The 19,329-nt window shown below is 39.5% G+C and overlaps 1 protein-coding gene and 1 long non-coding RNA gene across 2 annotated transcripts; both read right to left on the bottom strand.

The window, feature by feature from the left end:
- Positions 1 to 4,918: 4,918 nt before the first annotated feature.
- LOC107550653 (keratinocyte differentiation factor 1-like) lies at positions 4,919 to 10,544 on the bottom strand. Its single transcript, XM_016231988.1, has 3 exons — positions 9,520 to 10,544; positions 6,670 to 6,738; positions 4,919 to 5,304 (listed from the first exon to the last, which is right to left on the bottom strand). Exons 1-3 carry the CDS (start codon positions 10,370 to 10,372, stop codon positions 5,222 to 5,224), a joined length of 1,005 nt encoding a protein of 334 aa, XP_016087474.1. The 5' UTR covers positions 10,373 to 10,544; the 3' UTR covers positions 4,919 to 5,221.
- Positions 10,545 to 11,317: 773 nt separating this feature from the next.
- On the bottom strand, positions 11,318 to 12,789 carry LOC107550654 (uncharacterized). The gene is made up of 3 exons (XR_001604686.1): positions 12,589 to 12,789; positions 12,352 to 12,508; positions 11,318 to 11,414 (listed from the first exon to the last, which is right to left on the bottom strand). It is a non-coding gene; the product is annotated as an uncharacterized lncRNA (long non-coding RNA).
- Between the last annotated feature and the right edge of the window lie 6,540 nt (positions 12,790 to 19,329).

Raw genomic sequence — 19,329 nt, 5'->3', positions numbered from 1 at the left:
AGAAAACAAAAATAACGACTTTATTCAACAATTTGTCTCCTCCACGCCACCCTATAGCGCCATTTTGGAGAGTATCACATACGTAAACAAGGTATGCAACGCATGTAAACAGATTGTTTACGTTCAGATCAAAACATAAACAACATAAACAACATATCCGCGTACATACGTTGCATAGCTTGTTACGTATGTGATACTCTCCAAAATGGTGCTATAGGGTGACGCGTATGTAGAATAAAGTCATTATTTTAGTTGTCTTTGCGCACAAAAAGTATTCTCGTAGCTTCGTAAAATTACGGTTGAACCACTGATGTCACATGGACTATTTTAACCAAGTCCTTGCTACGTTTCTGAGTCTTGATCGTGGTAATTACATTGCTGTCTATGGGAGGGTCAGAGAGCTCTCAGATTTCATCAAAAATATCTTAATTTGTGTTCCGAAGATGTTTACGGGTCTTACGGGTTTAGAAATGACACAAGGGTGAGTAATTAATGACAGAATTGTCATTTTTGGCTGAACTATCCCTTTAAGGCAGTTGTATGTAGGCTTCAAAATTTCTGAAAGCTGTGTTCATTTGTGAATATTATCTCAGTTGAACAAAATGTGCAAGAATGACGGAATTTTCATCAAAAATATCTTAATTTGTGTTCCGAAGATGTTTACGGGTCTTACGGGTTTAGAAATGACACAAGGGTGAGTAATTAATGACAGAATTGTCATTTTTGGGTGAACTATCCCTTTAAGGCAGTTGTATGTAGGCTTCAAAATTTCTGAAAGCTGTGTTCATTTGTGAATATTATCTCAGTTGAACAAAATGTGCAAGAATGACGGAATAGTATGGTACTGCACAAACCCACCACAATTCAACTAATAAAATGTTCCTTATACGTCTTATATTATTCATGTACACAATTTTTCCTCAGCTACGTGTACAAACAAACAAACAAAGCAAGCATCATATGTCTCAGTATTTCCCCTCAGGTATGACAAGCTTGAGTTTCGATGCTACCTGAACCATGTGGAGTAGATGAATCATACACCTGATGATTCATAGAGACATCCTGGATGTAGAAACGTTTGACAAACACACAAATTACCCTGTATTCCCTGGCAAAACCCCCTGAGGAGGCTTCATTAAACAAGGGTGGATTGTTGTTAAACTGATACAGCAGCGACAGTACATACACTGTAAGCCAATGAGAGTATTATGCTTAATCACATCTAGACTTTTTTGATATTATGACAGACGGAATCAGACAGATTTATAAATGATTGACTCACACAGAACAAGATTAAATTACAACCAACTATTACTGTGGTCTAAACAGACCGATCCGTAAGCCACTGACTGCAAAGGTTGCGTAAGGTCATGTTGCTGTGGTTTATGGACCGGTGTATGTAGGGCGCTATAAACACTGCTCTGGTCTGTATAGGTTAGATTTAAAGGCTACCTATGATTAGTGCACATATCAAGAGACAGTTGTGACTATAAATGTCAAAAACATGAGTTACACTCTTAAAAATAAAGGCTCCAAAGGGGGTTTTCACAGCGATGCAATAGAAGAACCTTTCGGTTCTAAAAGGAATCATCACTCTTATTGTGTAGAGCATTTTAAGAATCCAAAGAACCTTTTTCCAACTCTAAATGCAATGGAAATGTTCCATGGGTGTTAAATCATGGAACCATTCATCAGTGCCAATAAAGCAACTTTACTTTTAAGAGTGTAGTATAGTCATAATGGCAAAATATATATGAACTCAAGAAGTTGCATATATCATAATGCCTTTGCAAATAATACACAATGCGTTTATGATAAATTCATAGATAAATCACACACAAAAGCTGGATGACGTATTAAAACAACTCTTCTGACACCCTGACTGATAGTTTAAGTATGAATAGGCTTCTTGCAGTAAACCGATATTGCACACAGTGCATATAACTCATCCAAAACCCATTTTTCCATACATCACTAAATGCCTGCAAGACTACAAATCCATTTGATCACAGGCAGTGTGCTCCGTAAGTGTTGTTCAAACATGACACTTTCATTGCATTTAACCTTAAGGCAGAAACTTAAAGTCTATGAATCAAAAAGTGTCAAATGTGAAACAAAGGATCAGTTTCAAGTGTTTGTTGAACCACATATTCCTCTGCCCTTTCTCCTTAAGCAAATATCACTTTCTGCTCAACGATTTCCTGGTATTCTCTGGAAGTTTTATGGTTTCGATATACGAAGCACGCTGTATTGCAGCTTAACTCAAGCACTTACACTACGTTTACATGCAACCAAATAATCAACCCGATCTCATGAAAGTGCGTATAAATAGTACGCCAAATAAAAACGAAAACTCGTCCTATTGATACGCAAAAATGGACTTTGGCGTGTATATGCTACGCGATGGGTAGGTTTAGGGTTGTGGGGTAGATGCGTATCATATGTACGCGAAAACTGCGTATCATATGCACGCCAACAAATTTCGTATCATATGCACGCGAAAACTGCGTATTATATGCACGCCAAACACATGCGTATCATATGAACGCCAAAGTCCATTTTTGCGTATAAATACCACGAGTTTTCATTTTTATTTGGCGTACTATTTATACGCATTTTCATGAGACCGGGCTCAAATAATCCGTTTGTAATTGGATTGACGGCTCAATCGGACTGAAAAAACTTCATGTAAACACCTTAATCGATCCGACTGAGCTCGATCGGAATGAAATTTCGATCGGATTGAAGGGGGCGGTTCATTCCTTTTCTAATACGATTGAGAGTGCATGTAAACACTTGATCGGATTGAACCCCGAAACTGAAAGGATGCGCATGACGCGCGGAAGATTGGTTCTTCCTTTTGAATAAAGTGTTGTATAAATGCGTGTCTTGTCATTATAAAGCTCTCCTTTCACTCGGCAACTGTGAAGTGGAGCAGGACAACCTCCCACCAGTCCTTGTTTTGAATTCTCATCCACAGGCAACCCGTTTTGGGCGCGGGGAGAGGCATTTTTACTGTGTGATAAATGGATAAATATTAATTCTGCGGTTTAAAAAAAAAAAATAAATAAAAAAAAACCTGTGTAGGAGAGTGGCTATCATGTGCAAACAGTGAGAAACTCTATAGCTATTTGTCCAGTGTGCGCATGTAAAAAAAAAATCTATTCCGATTAGCTTGTGACATTTAAACGCGCACATCAACCCGATCACTTTCTTTAGCTGTATAAATGCGTGTCTTGTCATTATAAAGCTCTCCTTTCACTCGGCAACTGTGAAGTGGAGCAGGACAACCTCCCACCAGTCCTTGTTTTGAATTCTCATCCACAGGCAACCCGTTTTGGGCGCGGGGAGAGGCATTTTTACTGTGTGATAAATGGATAAATATTAATTCTGCGGTTTAAAAAAAAATAAAAAATAAAAAAAAACCTGTGTAGGAGAGTGGCTATCATGTGCAAACAGTGAGAAACTCTATAGCTATTTGTCCAGTGTGCGCATGTAAAAAAAAAAATCAATTCCGATTAGCTTGTGACATTTAAACGCGCACATCAACCCGATCACTTTCTTTAGCGTTCATGTAAACACTACATTCAGATTCATCAATCGGAATGAATTCAGTCTGATTGAACCAAAAACTGTGCATGTAAACATAGCCAGAATTGTGTCCTACATGAATCATCATTTAAATAGTTGTGTTCTGGCACCGTTTCCTGCCTCACCTGTGCCGCAGTATGTATGATGGATTAATGTCTTTATACTTGCATACTTCAGATGCATTGGAGTCGAGTGTGAATGTTAGCGCAATTGCATTTACTCTGCTGACATCTTCACTGAAGGCACACGCAAATGCAAAATACTTTAATTCAGTTTGCCTAGTTTTCACCAGGTCTCATGCACCCTGTGTAACATGAAATCTATTTTTGAATCCACGTTTACCAAGCAACAGAGATTTTATTATTAAGCAAACATAGCAGTCTTACATAAGAAAACATTTTTTTCCTAACAAATTACTCTTGCACCATTAAAATATACATGCAAATAAAGCATTGATTAGATGCTATGCTAGATTTTGCATATGGCAAGTGCATAAGTTGTTTCTATGGACGTTTAAATAAGCATCCAGGCCCATTTAAAACTCTTTAACATTCATTCCGGCTCAAAGCATTTTGTGTGGTCCAACAAACTTGGCACAGCCAAACGTTCACTCAAGTGCCAACATTTGACCAATACATTCTTCATCTTAGCAGTAAAGGAACAGTTCACGATTTAAAAGTCCAAAATGTACAAATGAAGACTTCCATTTTTCTCACCCTGCACACCCTTTGTTTCGTCAGTGCAACACAAAGCTGAGTTTTCTGAAGAATATGCTGGCCAATCGTTGGGGATACCATTAAAAAGTAGTCTGTATGACTTATTCGCTACATAACAAGTCTTCAAAAACCATTGTGTTGTGACCAAACCATCAACACAACTGCTTTTTTTCTATATACTGAAGAGTGGCCACGATATTCCTCATTCACCACTTGTGATTTATGAAAGGAGGACAACTATACAATTTTGGAAAGGGTTAATAAATGACAGAAGTGTCATTTTTTGGATGAAATATCTCAGAAATTAATGGAAAGTTAAATCACTATGAAAGAATCAGGCCATATTGCTGCTACAGTACACTCTTAAATATAAAGGTGCTTCAAAAGGTTCTTCAAGCGATGCCATAGAAGAACCATTTTTGGTTCCACAAAGAACCATTCAGTCAAAGGTTCTTTAAAGAACCATCTCTTTCTTACCTTTTTATAATCTGAAGAACCTTCTTTCGCCACAAAGAACCTTTTGTGAAACAAAGGTTCTTCAGATGTTGAAGGTTCTTTATGGAACCATTTAGAAAAAAATTATTATTATTATTATTTTTAAGAGTGTATATGTGCATCCTGCTGGCAATAAAGAGGTCAGACTGTTTCTGAGTTCTGAATTCTTCATTCTCAGCGAGTCATTTGTCGGCTTACGGCATACATCACACATCCATCTCAAGAAATTATGAAAATGAGAAGCATAAATACTCCTACCATTTCAGATATGTTCAAATAAACTACCCATGAAATCACAATTTTTAGGGGCATACTTCAAAATCAGCCACTGACTCCAAGCCAGAGGACATATTCCTCACAGAGACAAATTATTCATCGTTTATGGAGGTGTGGAAATTTAAATGATGCACGGGACACTCTCACGCTCGTATGCTGCTGCTGGGGAGTAAAGGAGCATTCGACGTGATCGGCACACCAGTTTCCTGCAAACTTGGAGAGAAAGCTGCAGGGAAAGTGAGAGAAAAAAAAAAGATTCAAATTAATGTGCAATTTCATCTCATAGGAGTTAAATCATGAGAAATAGAACCTTCATGGACCGTCTGAGATAACCACTGAACTGAGCTAGATTTCTGAGGTCACAGGTCGATTCTAGATTCCTGAACGATGATTTGTACAAAACAAACAAACAAAAAGTCCAGTTATGGAAACCTAATGTAGAGAGAAAACTGAATAGATGATGTTCACCAAACCATGTGCTGTTCCTGGCTGTGTGTATGAACTGCTGCTCTGCATATTGTTTTATGAATCATAAATCTTTCACAATGTAATGCGGTTCTACAAAGAGGCAGTTATGAGCTACACTTCCCTTGTGCTAAAAGGAAGTGAACGTAACTGTACTTGATGTGCACTTGTAGTGTACTTAAAAGTATTTTCAAAACACTGTACTTGCAGGTAATACAATTTTAACTAAATAAAAGCCCAATACTTAAGTGTACTTAGACACTTTCATGACTATGTATGTTTCTTAATACACCCAAGTAGACTTTGTGCACTTTGTAATCATGTCAAATTAAATGCCAAAAGTTCCACTTTTAAATCATCTTTCAAGTACATTTATTTTGATGCGTTGACTAACATGCTAAAGCGCATGTGAAGTACTTGATTACTTTAACTGTATTGCGTTATTCAATATTACATTAAAAGTTAATATAATTTAAATGTACTAAAGTGCAACTTCATCATTACAACATGTAATTACAAATATATTGAAATAGAAATAACAATGGTTTATAAAAAAAAAAAGAACCATTGTGATTTCTAATATTATTTTTATGATATTTTATAAGAATTCTCATTCACATTACTGTAATGTGAAATTATATTTTGTAATGTACACTACCGTTCAAAAGTTTGTGCTCTGTAAGATTTATTAATGTTTTTGAAAGACCCTCCTCATGCATTTATCTGATCAAGAATACAGTAAACTGTAATAGTGCAAAATATTATTAAAATGTAAAATAATATTTCTATTTGAATATATTGTAAGGTGTCATTTATTGCTGTGATCAGAGCTTTTTTCAAGATTCTTTGATTAATAGAAAGTTCAACAGAACAGCATTTGTAAAAATCTAAACCTTTTATAACATTGTAAATGTGTAACATTGTTTCTTTCAAAAACTTTTGAACAGATGTGTATTACTGAAACACAAATATTTAAATTGCATTCATACATGGGAATTTTAACTGTCATGAAAATAGTTTTGGGGGTGAAATGCATCCTATGCATGTTTTCGTATTGCCATAATCAATCACAGTTTTGTGTTTTAAGAAAAATCAAATATCTCATACAATCAAATACTCTACTTACACTGGCTACTGTTGTTGCGTAACTTCCTGGCTTCAATGTCATCTGACCGCTCCATTGAAATCTGCAACTCTAAAGACAGAACAAAACAGTTTATTTACTTATCCAGGTGTCACTATATGCAACATATTGCATGCAGTGATTTCCAGGTGCATTCAGGATACTAATATAGACAAACAGTGTTACTGACTCAATCTTGCTTTCTAAATATAGCTGCCAACAAGAACTATGACACACACTGGAAGTTCAGACAGCATCTGAAACCATTCAGATTTAAAAGGCATTAAAAAAAGCCTTTTGTGTTCCACTAAAGTTAGGAAAGAAATGTGTGTAAATGATGCCGAAAGTTTAACGTTTGCAAAAGGCCACTGAAAATGAAATTTCAGGAACGTCAGCACTACCCTAGTGAAAAAGAAATACTAAAATATATTTGAAATGCATTTATTTTTTGCCAAGCATACTACAAATAAATTAACATATTTATGAGCTTAATAAAAATACCCTCCAATTGTACTGTTGGTATACTAAACTGGTATACTTAAAGTCTGCTAAATTGGAACTACTAATTTTGTGCTTAATGCAGTTTAATCGTGCGGAAGTAGTCCAACTAAAGATGAACCGAAGTATATTTGATTGTGCTAAAGTGGAACTATTGCAAAGATAGTTTAGGTACACTTTAAATATCTTGCATTTTTATTCAAAGATCATACAATCCTCATCAATAGTGACAATAAAACACATTTTTGGCTTAATATTAAGAAATGTGCATTGTGCACAAGTAGTACTCCAAATAAAGTTTAACTCTTTCCCTGCCAGCGTTTTTGAAAAGTTGCCAGCCACCGCCAGCGTTTTGTTGATTATTTTCACTAAAATTTCATAGCCCCAACAACATTTTGTTGTATAAATATCTGAACATGCAATACATCAAAATAAAGAACAGATCCTCTACTTTTAAACAAACAAATCTGTTTCACTCTAGCTTACAGCATTCTTTTTTTAAAAGTTATTTTTTGGCCTTTTATGCTTTTTTAAAATTTAGATAGGACTGTAGAGCGACGACAGGAAAGCACTGGGTGGAGAGAGAAAGCAGGATCGGCAAAGGACCTCGAAGCAGGAATCGAACTCGGGTCGCCGTGAGCACAGCTGCGCTGTATGTCGACGTACTAACCACAAGGATATTGGCTCCAAAGACAAGCATGCAGTAGGTTCAATGCTATCTCACGACCAATTCGTACGTATTTTACAAGGTGGCTAATTCGTATGATTTCGTACGACCTCACTCGTACGATTTGTCTACACCCCAGTAACGGGTAGGTTTAGGGGTAGTGTTAGGAGAAGGTCATTCGTACAAATTCATACGAATTGTGCACCTCGTAAAATACGTACGATTTAGAAGAAATCGTATGAATTTGTACGAGGGAGATCGTACGAATTCATACAAATTAGTCACCTCGTAAAATATGAACGAATTGCCATGAGGTCAGGCTGGTAGGTTTATAAAAAAATTTAAAAAAAAAAGCAAAATTGAGCAAAAAGCTAAGAAAATGGCATTTTTATCAAATACGTACAATCAAATTTTTTATCAAATTAGTACGAAGATCAAAGCAGAGATGCAGTAGATCGCTTCAATCAGCACCCCAAAGCTTGCACAGTCCTTTGCCACTTCCTGGATCGACATTTCACTCGGTAGCATTAGGCAGTTTTCATTTATATGCGTTTAGTGTTGATGATCGCATTATTTTTCATATGCATATGCTTACAAATGAGATCCCTCGTTTCTGCGGCTTCCTCGCCTGTGCTTTTGATCGAGTGGTTCTAGACTCATTCAGGAGATGCGTAACCGCGCCCCCGAGCGTATAACAGCGAGAAAGCAGAAACCCGGAAAATTCTGTGTTTGGTGGGGAAAGAGTTATTTATAATTTTTATATTTGTAAGTCTCGAGCGTAATGTCAGCAGATGTGTTAATAGATTTCAGCTATACTCAGTATGAAATAAATGTATTTTATGTATATTACTTTTTTACTAGGGCTGCGACGATAAATCGTGGATTCGTGGATCAATTCCGAGATCTTCCGAATGCATCGTGATTCTCTCCGGAATCAATTCTGAACTTAGATTTTAACAGCAGATGGCAATCTAATCTAGTTTTTAACCACACGCTCATGAAGAAGAGCGCTTGTGCGTTCAGCTGAGCCATGTAATTTCACGATGAACGTGATTTCACCAAGTGCAACATGTTCCTGGATCTACATCCTTGTTGATCCTGGAACAACATTCCAATCAACCAATCAGAATTGAAGGATACGTTTACAGGAAATGCCAATTTTAGCCTTACAACCACGTGCTTCTACATCCTTGTTATTCAACCATCATTTCCCTCTGATTCTAGGGATAAATTATGGGTAGGGTTAGGTTTAGGGGTAGGGATAGGGATAGGTCTATATTTTTGAAGAATAATGTTGATCCAGGATCAACAAATGTTGGTGATCCAGGAACATGTCTTACTCGGCAAAATCACATTCACCTAATTTCACCTCAGCTCAGAATGCTTTTATGACGCGAGATTAATGTAAACACAGCCCACTGTGAACACCCTTGTAATTCACTTCAACCTTTTCAAACTCTATAAATGATTAGGTTCAAGTGTGTGTAAGGATTTGGAAACAAGCAGAAATGAAGCATCTGCTGTTCAAAACTAAGCTCAGAATCGACTCGAGAAAGAATCGATGCATTCGGAAAATCTCAGAATCGATGCAGAGTCATTTCTCGATTCATCGATTTATTTTCCCAGCCCTATTATTTTTACTAGAGTAGATAGTGAGGAAAAGACACAGAAATGTGGTTGCCACTCACTTCCATCGCTCATGGAATTGAAGCTGCTCTTCTGGCTGTTCCTCTTGCTGTTCCAGGTGTCATTGCCGCTGTCCCGCTGCAGCTCCTGCGGCCTGACCTGCGGCTTCTTCTTACTCTTGCGTGTGCTAATGCGAATGATCTCTCGCACCAGCCGGCACTCGGCCTCCTGCTCCTCCATGTTGTGCTCCTCCACGATATCCGAGATCAGCTGACTGATCTCCCGGGAGCGCCGCAGGAACATGGAGTCCGTGGTGCACTTGGCCAGCTCGTTGATCTCAAACTCAGAGAAGACCTCCATGAGCTTCCGGGTGATGAGTTTGTCCACGTCTTCCATCCCGCTGCCGCAGATTAAGTCATCCTCCGGTAAGCTACTGAAGTAAATCGGACTGTCCATCGTGATTTTGGAAGTGGAAAATGACTCGTGATCTTCATCAATGACGGACGTGTCCACTTTGACGCCACCAATGCGGATGTCGGAATAGAAGCCGTTCTCAGCCTGTGGAGGTCTTGACTGGTTCTCCACCGGCGCTTTGGGAGCTGAGCTTTCGCTCGAAACGAGACAAGGCAAGCGCCGGCACACGCGGTACAGTCCACAAGTCAAAACGCTACAAAAGAGCTTCCTGCAGCTACTCACAGAAGCGCAAGGTCCGCACATACACGTCCCCGAGACGGGCTCCTCTTTGGAGTGGAGAAAGCTTATCGTCTCCGGCCCAGTCGTATTGTCGTTGGCATCCTTGTTGACTTTGGGTCTCACTCCGAAGTGCTGGATCTCAATCTCTACGGGGTCGACGGAGCGCTCTCGGTATGGCCCTTCATCAATGGGACCACTGGTCCAGGACGGGGTGCTCTCCATAGGGACAACACTCGGCCCAGACCGTCCTGTGGTGGCTGTTTCTACTGTTACCCGACGCTGGACTGAGCCTCAGGGTCTGTTAAAGAGAAAGAGACAAAATAGGAGAAAACTGGGAGGAGACGAAGGTTTTACCTTACACTTTCAAGCAGCCTCGGTAACAAAACTGCAGCGAGTTGTCCCAAATTTCCCTAGATGCAGCAACCCAACCAGTTTAAGGGCTGTTTTGTGTTTGCTTTCTTGCCTGTTGTCATTGTTAATATGATAGCGAAAGTAAAACGTTCACCTCAATAAACGTTTGTGTCAACTAAAGCCTTATAAAAATGAAATAACTTATGTACAGTAAAAACTATACATTTTAAAACAATACATTTAGGCTTAGTTATTTAAAGAATAGAGTCCTGCAATACATGTGATTTTTACCACAAACTGCAGATTTTCCAACATTATGCGGCCTTCCATTACACCATCTTAACTACAGTAACAAATCTATTTCAGTCGATCAGATATACTTACATATTAACCATTGCGATATTGTTCTACATGAGAAATGTCCTACAGCGGGAAAAGAAAGTGAAATTGTTCTACATGTTAAATAGGGTTATAATTCAGGTTAACTGGGGACATTTCCCCCAGTCATCTCAATGCAAAAAGTGTCCCAATTTACCTGAATTCACCCCTATATAACACAATCAGTCAAAATGCCATCCTGTAACATATAATCACTGCACTATAAAGTATGTCCTGGCACTACTGCTGCCGGTTTTTAACCATAAACTAGACATGTTTCGATATTTAGTGCTGATGTTTAGAGGACAACAGAATTCTGTGAAACCCCAAACATCACTATCTGTGTCACAATCAGCTATTTTATTAGCAGTTATTCATAATCTAACAAGCTATAGACGATATATTATAGATTGTATATCAGAGACACATAGTTCCTCTGAACAGCAGCGCACTGGATCACTCGGAGCATCCTGCGGTCCTTGCAAAGACCGGAGCCTGATGACTGACAGCCTCCCCAAAACACACCTAATCAAGGCTGCGATAATGTGAAAAGAAACTATTAATGGTTAAATGCTAGAAGTACGTAACAATTAAAAGAAATAAATAAAAAAACATTTACAGGCTGCAAAGCTGTAGGTCATGAACAAAAAAAAAAAGGTTTATTTCTGCAGTAGGCATTTACTTTACACATTAAATACCCAAATGACCTACTACAGCTGCCAAAACGTGCAGTGCATTTTATTATGCCGGGTGTAATACTGTAACCCACAATGCGGATTAAAAGGAGGCAAAAATAACATTTTTGTTGAGTTACACATGCAACTAGGTCAGTTTGGTAAACATGCTGGTTAATATGTTTCGAGCAGGTGTACAATCATATTTCGTGATCAAAATCCCAGTCTTGGTGAGGCATCAGTGTGAACACAGTTGGTTTGCATCTGTCTGAATGTAAACGTTGAACGGAAGAAATAAACTTGCACTTCACGTTCGCGCACACAAAACTGCTGCCATTTATGCAATAGTGATTAAACCTTACTGGCATCAATATTTCTGAGGTACTGAAACTGGTATTGAGAATTTAGTTTCAAATGCCACCGACTACATTGAAATAGTGACAGCTCCTACATGAAGTCGTGTGACCGTGCAGCATACAACTAAAACACTTGAAATGTTCATTGCATTATCCATTTTTCTTTTTAAATGGTGGTTAGCATACATCACATACTGCACAGTGTGAAGTAAACTGGAATCCCATTCTGAACACAGTCATAAAAAAAAACCTGAATTACACTTAGGAAATGAGGCAGCCCACTTCTTGAAGCAAAGACAGATTTCTGGGATGCTGTAAATGCTGAAATAACCGTCCAACTTTTGGACTTTACAGTATTGCATGCAGAGGGCAGATCATATCCTGCTAAAAATCAAATATAGACGTTCTCCGTGTAGACTGTAAGTGAAGCAATTGTACTCACTTTATAGCAGATGTTGAGAACTGCTTCTAAATGGAGAGGTTCGCTTCCTGGAATCTGACTGGGCCCTGTTGACCAAAACCTGCAGGGCTATTCTGGGTCACTTCACACTTCGAGGCCAAGGAATCCAAGCTGTTAAATTGAGGCTGGTTTTGCTCAGCTATGGCAGAGGGGAAAAAGTAGTTATTTTCCAACTAAAAACCACATTTCAAACATGCAAAGTGATTATGAAGTGATTACCTTGTCTGTAGCTGCTGGAAAGTGTAGGAGAAATCCTTCGGATGGCACCTTGGACAAACTCACTTGGAATGGCAGTAATACGCCTGGTGCTTTCTTGGCTTTGGACTCCTTTGGAACAATGGGATGAAGAACTAACAGGCTTTTGTACATTTTGACCTGGCATCTGGCCCAGGTGACTTGGAGGTAAGGAACTTTAGAAAGCACCACTGCTAATTTCGCCAGAAGCCCACTGGTTCTGAAAACTACCAAAGGTGCTTGTGGGCGATTTATTAAGCCTTACATGGACTGTATTGATCTCATTCGATCCAGCAGTAGTGGGGTTAGTTGCACTGAACCCTAATTTACTTGTATAAGGCCTTGAGGGCACTGAACTTGGTTTGTTTCGTGGTTCCCTTCACAGAGAAGGTCTGATACCCAGACTGGTATTGATGAGCAGTCTGACCAGGAGCAAATGGTACTTTACGCTCTGGAAATCCAGGATGAACTTTGGGCTTGTTGGATTGTGCTCTATTTTGAACATTTTCAGGAACCTGCATCATCAGGATTGCACCAGAACTGGCATTTGTGGACTTTGCTACATCACGTTGAGCTCCACTTTGAGAGGGGTATACAGGCTTAAAGATTTGATTAGGTTGACCGTGGATATTATATGTCTGCTGGAATTTGGGGTGGGTAGCTTCATATGAGGTGGTATCTTGGTTATCGGAGCACTTTCTGGGGCCTTGAGAAGAATCCCACCACAGCTGACAATTGAAGATCTACAGTGTGTTCCAAACGGGATATTTTGCCCTCTGAAGGGCGCTTCGGAGTGAAAACAATCATGGCCGCCATATTGAAGGGTCATTCCAAACCGAAGTGCTCAAAACTGGCCACTTCAAAGGGCCCTTCGGATTGAAGGATTTCGAAGGGTACAACTGATGGACACTTTGGGCTCCCATGATCCTTTGCATGATGACGGTGCCTCCGTGTGGGCACGTGATGATGATTCAGAAGGGCACTTCAAGAAACAGTTGTTTGGGTTCCCTACACCCCTCAAAGCTCTCACTCCGGAGGGTAAACCCTTTGAAGGGATTAGGGCGTAGGGATGAGGCCTTCCGAATGGAACGCAGGGCTAGAAACATTGTCCCTACAGTCATTTTTGGAGTGTTTTCTTGGCTCAGAGCTAGGACTGTATTGACTTCCACTCATGGTTTAGTGAAGAGGTTCATTCCATGATTTGCCCTGACTGCTTTCAGTCAATCTAGAGATCTGACTTGCCTGATAGGTGTCAACGTGACTGGGACCTCCAAGTGGTTTTACGGAATCTGGATGTCCACTATATTCTCGAAGACCTTGAGCATTTCCTCCGCCTTGAACTACAAAGATTGGCCCCGAGCTAACAACCGAAGGCTTGGCTTCAGTGTATGTAAATCCACTACCTGAGGGTTTTCTTGGATTCATACTTGAATAAACAGGGTTTCCCTTCATGAATGGGTCGTAACTGCTACTGGCTTTCTGGAGCTTGCTACTCTGACTTCCCTCAGATGAAGTATACTGATGGGAAACCTGACTTGAGATAGGGGTTGATCCATGATTTGGGCCTCTTGCAAGTGGGTCTCTGGTAACAAAAGAGTTGAACTCCATATGGCTTTGTGTGTGTTTTAGAAGGTTTTACTACAAAGATCTTGTTAGATTCAGCAGTTTTAGCCACCTCATAACTAGATTCACCTCTAGAGGGTTTCGATTCAGGTACTTCTAGTGTTCTCATCAAGGTGGACCTGCTCCGAGATGAAGTTGAAGCCAGCCGGCTCCCAGGCTGCACGTTTTTGAAGGCATCTGTACAAGACTCATACTGAACAGAGGGATGACCAAATCTGGACAAGTCATATTTTGGAACAGATGCAGAAGTCTTATAGTTAATCATATGATTGTCTTGATTATCACTTTTAGCAGAAGTATGACAATCTTTTGAATCCGATTTCACATTTGATCCTGCAAACAATCTCTCTTTAGGAGCATCATGGGTGCCTTGACGGTGGGGCAGAGGAGCAGAAGCGTAAGCAGGCACATTCCAGTTTCCCAGTTGTTTCACTTCAGGGCCAATCACGGAGAAAGCCACCAAACAGATCTAGCTATATGAGTGAATCTTACTAAAGCATGTTTAGATCACCCTAAAAATAAATCACATTTAAGACAATTTCTTCCCTCATTCTAATTACCAAAAATACATCCACCTTTTTTTATTGTTAAATTAAAATTATTAACTTTAGTGATTCTCATTAGATTCTTACATTAAAGTTCTCCTGTAATAGACTGTAAACTATACTGTACTACTGTCAATGCATGCAAAAAGCAACTTGGACATTATGTTATGAATTTCTCTTTTTGCGTTCCAATAAAGAAAGTCATATAACCAGTATACATATAAATCAATATTTGCCAGTAGTAGACAGTCAACACATATTTTTCAAGTACATGTACTTTATCAGATTAGTTTTATTTGACTTTTTACTCAACTAAATTGATCAAATGGCACTGTATGATTTGTTCATGAAGTGGACTGATCAGATTGCAGCGACTCTCGAATCAATGTGTGCTTCTCGAATTGAAGGCTGCATCTTGAAGCTGAGTCCTTCCTAGTCCAGTCCTTCAGAGGCTTCTACGCTAGCTCTCCTTAGCATTAAGCACTAGAATGAGATGTCTAGTAATTGCACATGTCTATACCATAATGATTTCCACCCCGCAGACATATTGAAAGAGCCAAGCACTGACTCATTTTCTGCCAAATCTTTTTTGTGAACTGAAATGTGTTGAATGGATACACTTGATGCAGCTTTCCAATTGAGATCCACCCAACAACTGATTTAGTGATCCGGTAAGAGTCTGCAGTCAAAAACTTGCTGAATTTGAAGTGTACGTACATTCAACCAAGACTGCCTTGCTCTCAGTTGTTGAAGCCCTAAGACTGGCAAGAGCAGATTCCAAATCGTCCATACTTATCTGGCTGGATCTGTCCGCTGCTTTTGACACAGTTAACCCTATTGGCAAAGGGCATCTCAGGAACTGCACTCCAGTGGTATGAGTCTTACCTCACAGATAGGTCCTTCAAGGTAATTTGGAGAGGTGAGGTATCCAAGTCGCAACATCTAATTACTGGGGTGCCTCAGGGCTCAGTTCTTGGACCACTTATCTTCTCTGTCTACATGGCATCACTAGGTTCTGTCATTCAGAAACATGGCTTTTCATATCACTGCCTTTACAATGAATCCAGAACGCGGCAGCAAGATTAATTTTTAATGAGCCGAAACGAATGCACGTCACACCTCTGTTTATCAATTTGCACTGGCTACCAATAGCTGCTCGCATAAAATTCAAGGCATTAATGTTTGCCTACCAAACCAGCACTGGCTGTGCACCCCTTTACCTAAATTCATTACTTCAGAGTTATGTGCCCTCTAGAAGCTTGTGTTCTGCAAGTGAATGTCGCTTTATTGTGCCATCCCAAAGAAGCACAAAATCACTTTCTCTGACTTTTTCAAACTGTTTCCTCCTGGTGGAATGACCTGCCCAACTCAGTCCGAGCATCTTCAAGAATCGCCTAAAAACACATCTCTTCCATCTTTATTTGACCCTCTAACTCTAACACTCTCTATTCTAATTCTATTCTTTAAAAAAAAATGTGCCCCTTTTAGACATGCACTCAATTCATTTACTAAATGCTTGTTTTCTTAAAAAAACGAAACACTAGCTTCTCTATTATTTTTGTATTCTATCTGTTTTCTTTTTATCTATTATACAATTGACATTCGCAAAGAGCTTGATTGACAGGCGATCTGACCAATCAGAACGCAGATATTATGTGCCGCTGCAGCGCTTGCAGCACTTTTAAAATACTGAGTGTGAAATAATAAAATAATACATTAAAATGTGTGTGATCTTATCATTCTGTGTACAAAATCCTGTGAACTTTCCCCCGATCGGGAGCTGTATATGCACATGTGCGCTCATCTGTTTTCAATGCAGCTAACCTCGCTTCACTTCATGTCATCTTCCCACTCATCAACATCCCTCACACGGCTCCGGGGGGTGATAAACACTTAATAACTAAACACTATGTGCCGCTGCAGCGCTTGCAGCACTTTTAAAATACTGAGTGTGAAATAATAAAATAATACATTAAAATGTGTGTGATCTTATCATTCTGTGTACAAAATCCTGTGAACTTTCCCCCGATCGGGAGCTGTATATGCACATGTGCGCTCATCTGTTTTCAATGCAGCTAACCTCGCTTCACTTTATGTCATCTTCCCACTCATCAACATCCCTCACACGGCTCCGGGGGGTGATAAATACTTAATAACTAAACATGTAATAAACACTTTTTTTCTCACTTCCGCTGACTGTCATACACGGAAGATGTTCCGGCGGATGATGTAAGACGTCGACGTTGCGTAATTAGTGACGAACGCGGAGACAAAACAAAACGCCGTTCACGAATTAGAAGCACAAAACGAGAATTTGGAAAGAAAAATGTCGGAGGATTTCAATATAAGCAAAGAGGAGACTGGTTTTCCTTTGCTAAAGTAAGGAAACTTTTTTTCCTTTGCTCCTGCATATCTCAGAGGCGCGCACACAACGCCTATGTCCTACTTCATGTGCACTTTATTTACCATTTTCTGAACTGTTGACAACCAACACCCGCTTACCCCATTGAAAGGCTTGGAGGGGCCAGGACAATTTTTAATATAACTCCGACTGGATTCGTCTGAAATAAGAAAGTCACATACACCTAGGATGCTTTGAGGGTGAGTAAAACACAGGCTAATTTCATTTTTGGGTGAACTAACCCTTTAACCACAAATCAGACAGGAGAGTAGATTAACTTCGGTGGACTTAAACTTGAAAAATGGTGTGTTCTGCAGTTGAAATAAAACACTTTCTGATGTTTATTCATGTTCATTTCGTGCTTTGAGAAAATATGAAAAGACGATTGGTTCACGTGTTTGAATTGAGGCAATACAGTGATCTGTCACGACAAATTAAAGAGCCACAAAACGGTATTTATTGTTTGAATTTCTTAAAAAATATACAAATTTGAAAGCTGAGAGTCCTGAGACCTTGTTTCATACCAGAAGTAACCTGCTGTGTCTTGTCTGTCGGTGTGTTGTCAGTTTTATCTTTGCTCTGCGATGTATTTTTCACTGCGTGTGAGCATGATTTGTAGCTTGAGAGCGGCATTGTTTGTCGGGGATGGCAACAGTAACAAAGGAGGGCGGGTCTTTGCTAATGGTCATTTAACAAAAGCAAAAAAAGGCCTCTAACAATAGCTTGCTCTATTCTTTTTCTATTCTGTTTGCTTTTTATTTATTATATAATAATAACGTGTACTGCGTTAAGCTAACTGTAACTTGTTATAGCACTTGTATGTCATTGCTCTTTTGTTGGTTTTGATTGCTTTCATTGTCCTCATTTGTAAGTCGCTTTGGATAAAAGCGTCTGCTAAATGACTAAATGAATTATTCATGTATCAAAATGATTTAAGCACCTCTGAGCTTGAGTTGTGTGCTCAACCAGGGTATCTCTACTTTTACTCAAGTACTTCAATTGTGTAGGCCTACTTTGTCCACTACTGATATTTGCACCCTGAATATGGCTTGAGTGATTTTTCAGTCCTAGAGGGCCACTGTCCTGCAGAGTGCAACACCAACCAGCTCCAAAACACCTGCCTGGAGATTTGTATGGTAATCCAGAAGACCTTGATTAGCTGGTCCAGGTGTGTTTATTTAGATTGGAGCTAAACTCTGCAGGATAGTGGCCCTCCTGGAACTGAATTTGACACCCCAGCTCTAAAGGACTATGCGGCTTTAAAGGCCACACCTCTCCTCAGCAAGCCACATGATTTGTCAAATATCACAAACTAAAGTATGAGTTGTAAAGTTTAATACTAATGGCATGGGTGTAGAGTATTCAGGGGATGCGTAAATTCGTCCCCTGCTATTTTTTTCGGGAAAGTGTGTTTCGGGAAAGGGTGTCAAGATTCAAAGGGACAAGATAGTCTATGCATGTCATGATGTTTTATTTGCTTCCAAAACGTGGTGATGTGAACATTATGGAGTGCTAAACACTCTCATGCAGTGTATGTTTCATTCATACTCTAAGCCGGAGGGCGCTCTTGCACAGAAAGTCCAAAACGGACTCATAGAAGTAATAACTTGTGACGGGCTAGGCCTGCGATCCAGTTCATTTTTTATGCCCTTCCCTCGCTAGCTTCCCTCCGTCTCGTTTACTTGGATGTACGTCATTGATTACACTGCGTGAGTGCCCATTACCGGTGGAACCCTTTCATTGGGCTCAACTGGAACGTCCTAAGCCCTTGACTGGAATCTGCTATAGAGTTGATTTGTTATTGAAATTATTTTCCCTTACGAATTAGTTTGATGCAGCATTCTATATATACAGTATATAGGTATGTCTAGGCTGTTTTAAATATAAAAAAAAAATAAAATTATATATCATAGAGCTGGTTGGTGTGGGGCAAATTAAATGCAATCGTGTTGCATTGTGGTATATGAATTGGTCTGAAGGGTACATATGAAGTAGACTTGCTCACTCAAAATCGAGGGATCGAGGGTCTGTCCATATATTCTTCCCTCATCCACTTCACAAAGTGGAACGCACCACAAAATGGCAGTGGGTATTCCCTCGAGGGGAAGTACGTAGAGAAGTTTGCGAGTGCACATCTAAAAGTGAAGTGGAACACAG

This window comes from Sinocyclocheilus grahami, unplaced genomic scaffold (assembly GCF_001515645.1).
Source record: "Sinocyclocheilus grahami isolate Dianchi unplaced genomic scaffold, SAMN03320097.WGS_v1.1 scaffold404.1, whole genome shotgun sequence".
Classification (NCBI taxonomy): Eukaryota; Metazoa; Chordata; class Actinopteri; order Cypriniformes; family Cyprinidae; genus Sinocyclocheilus; species Sinocyclocheilus grahami.
The sequence above is the reverse complement of the archived record's forward strand: the minus strand, read 5'-3'. Positions and strand labels throughout refer to the sequence as shown.

What these genes read in the sequence shown, in the direction of transcription:
- LOC107550653 (XM_016231988.1), bottom strand. Translation starts at nt 10,372, where the DNA reads ATGGAGAGCACCCCGTCCTGGACCAGTGGTCCCATTGATGAAGGGCCA. An exon ending in CAATTCCATGAGCGATGGAA is followed by an intron (nt 6,739 to 9,519) that starts GTGAGTGGCAAC and finishes TTCTGTCTTTAG; the next exon opens with AGTTGCAGATTTCAATGGAG. An exon ending in ACGCAACAACAGTAGCCAGT is followed by an intron (nt 5,305 to 6,669) that starts GTAAGTAGAGTA and finishes CTTTCCCTGCAG; the next exon opens with CTTTCTCTCCAAGTTTGCAG.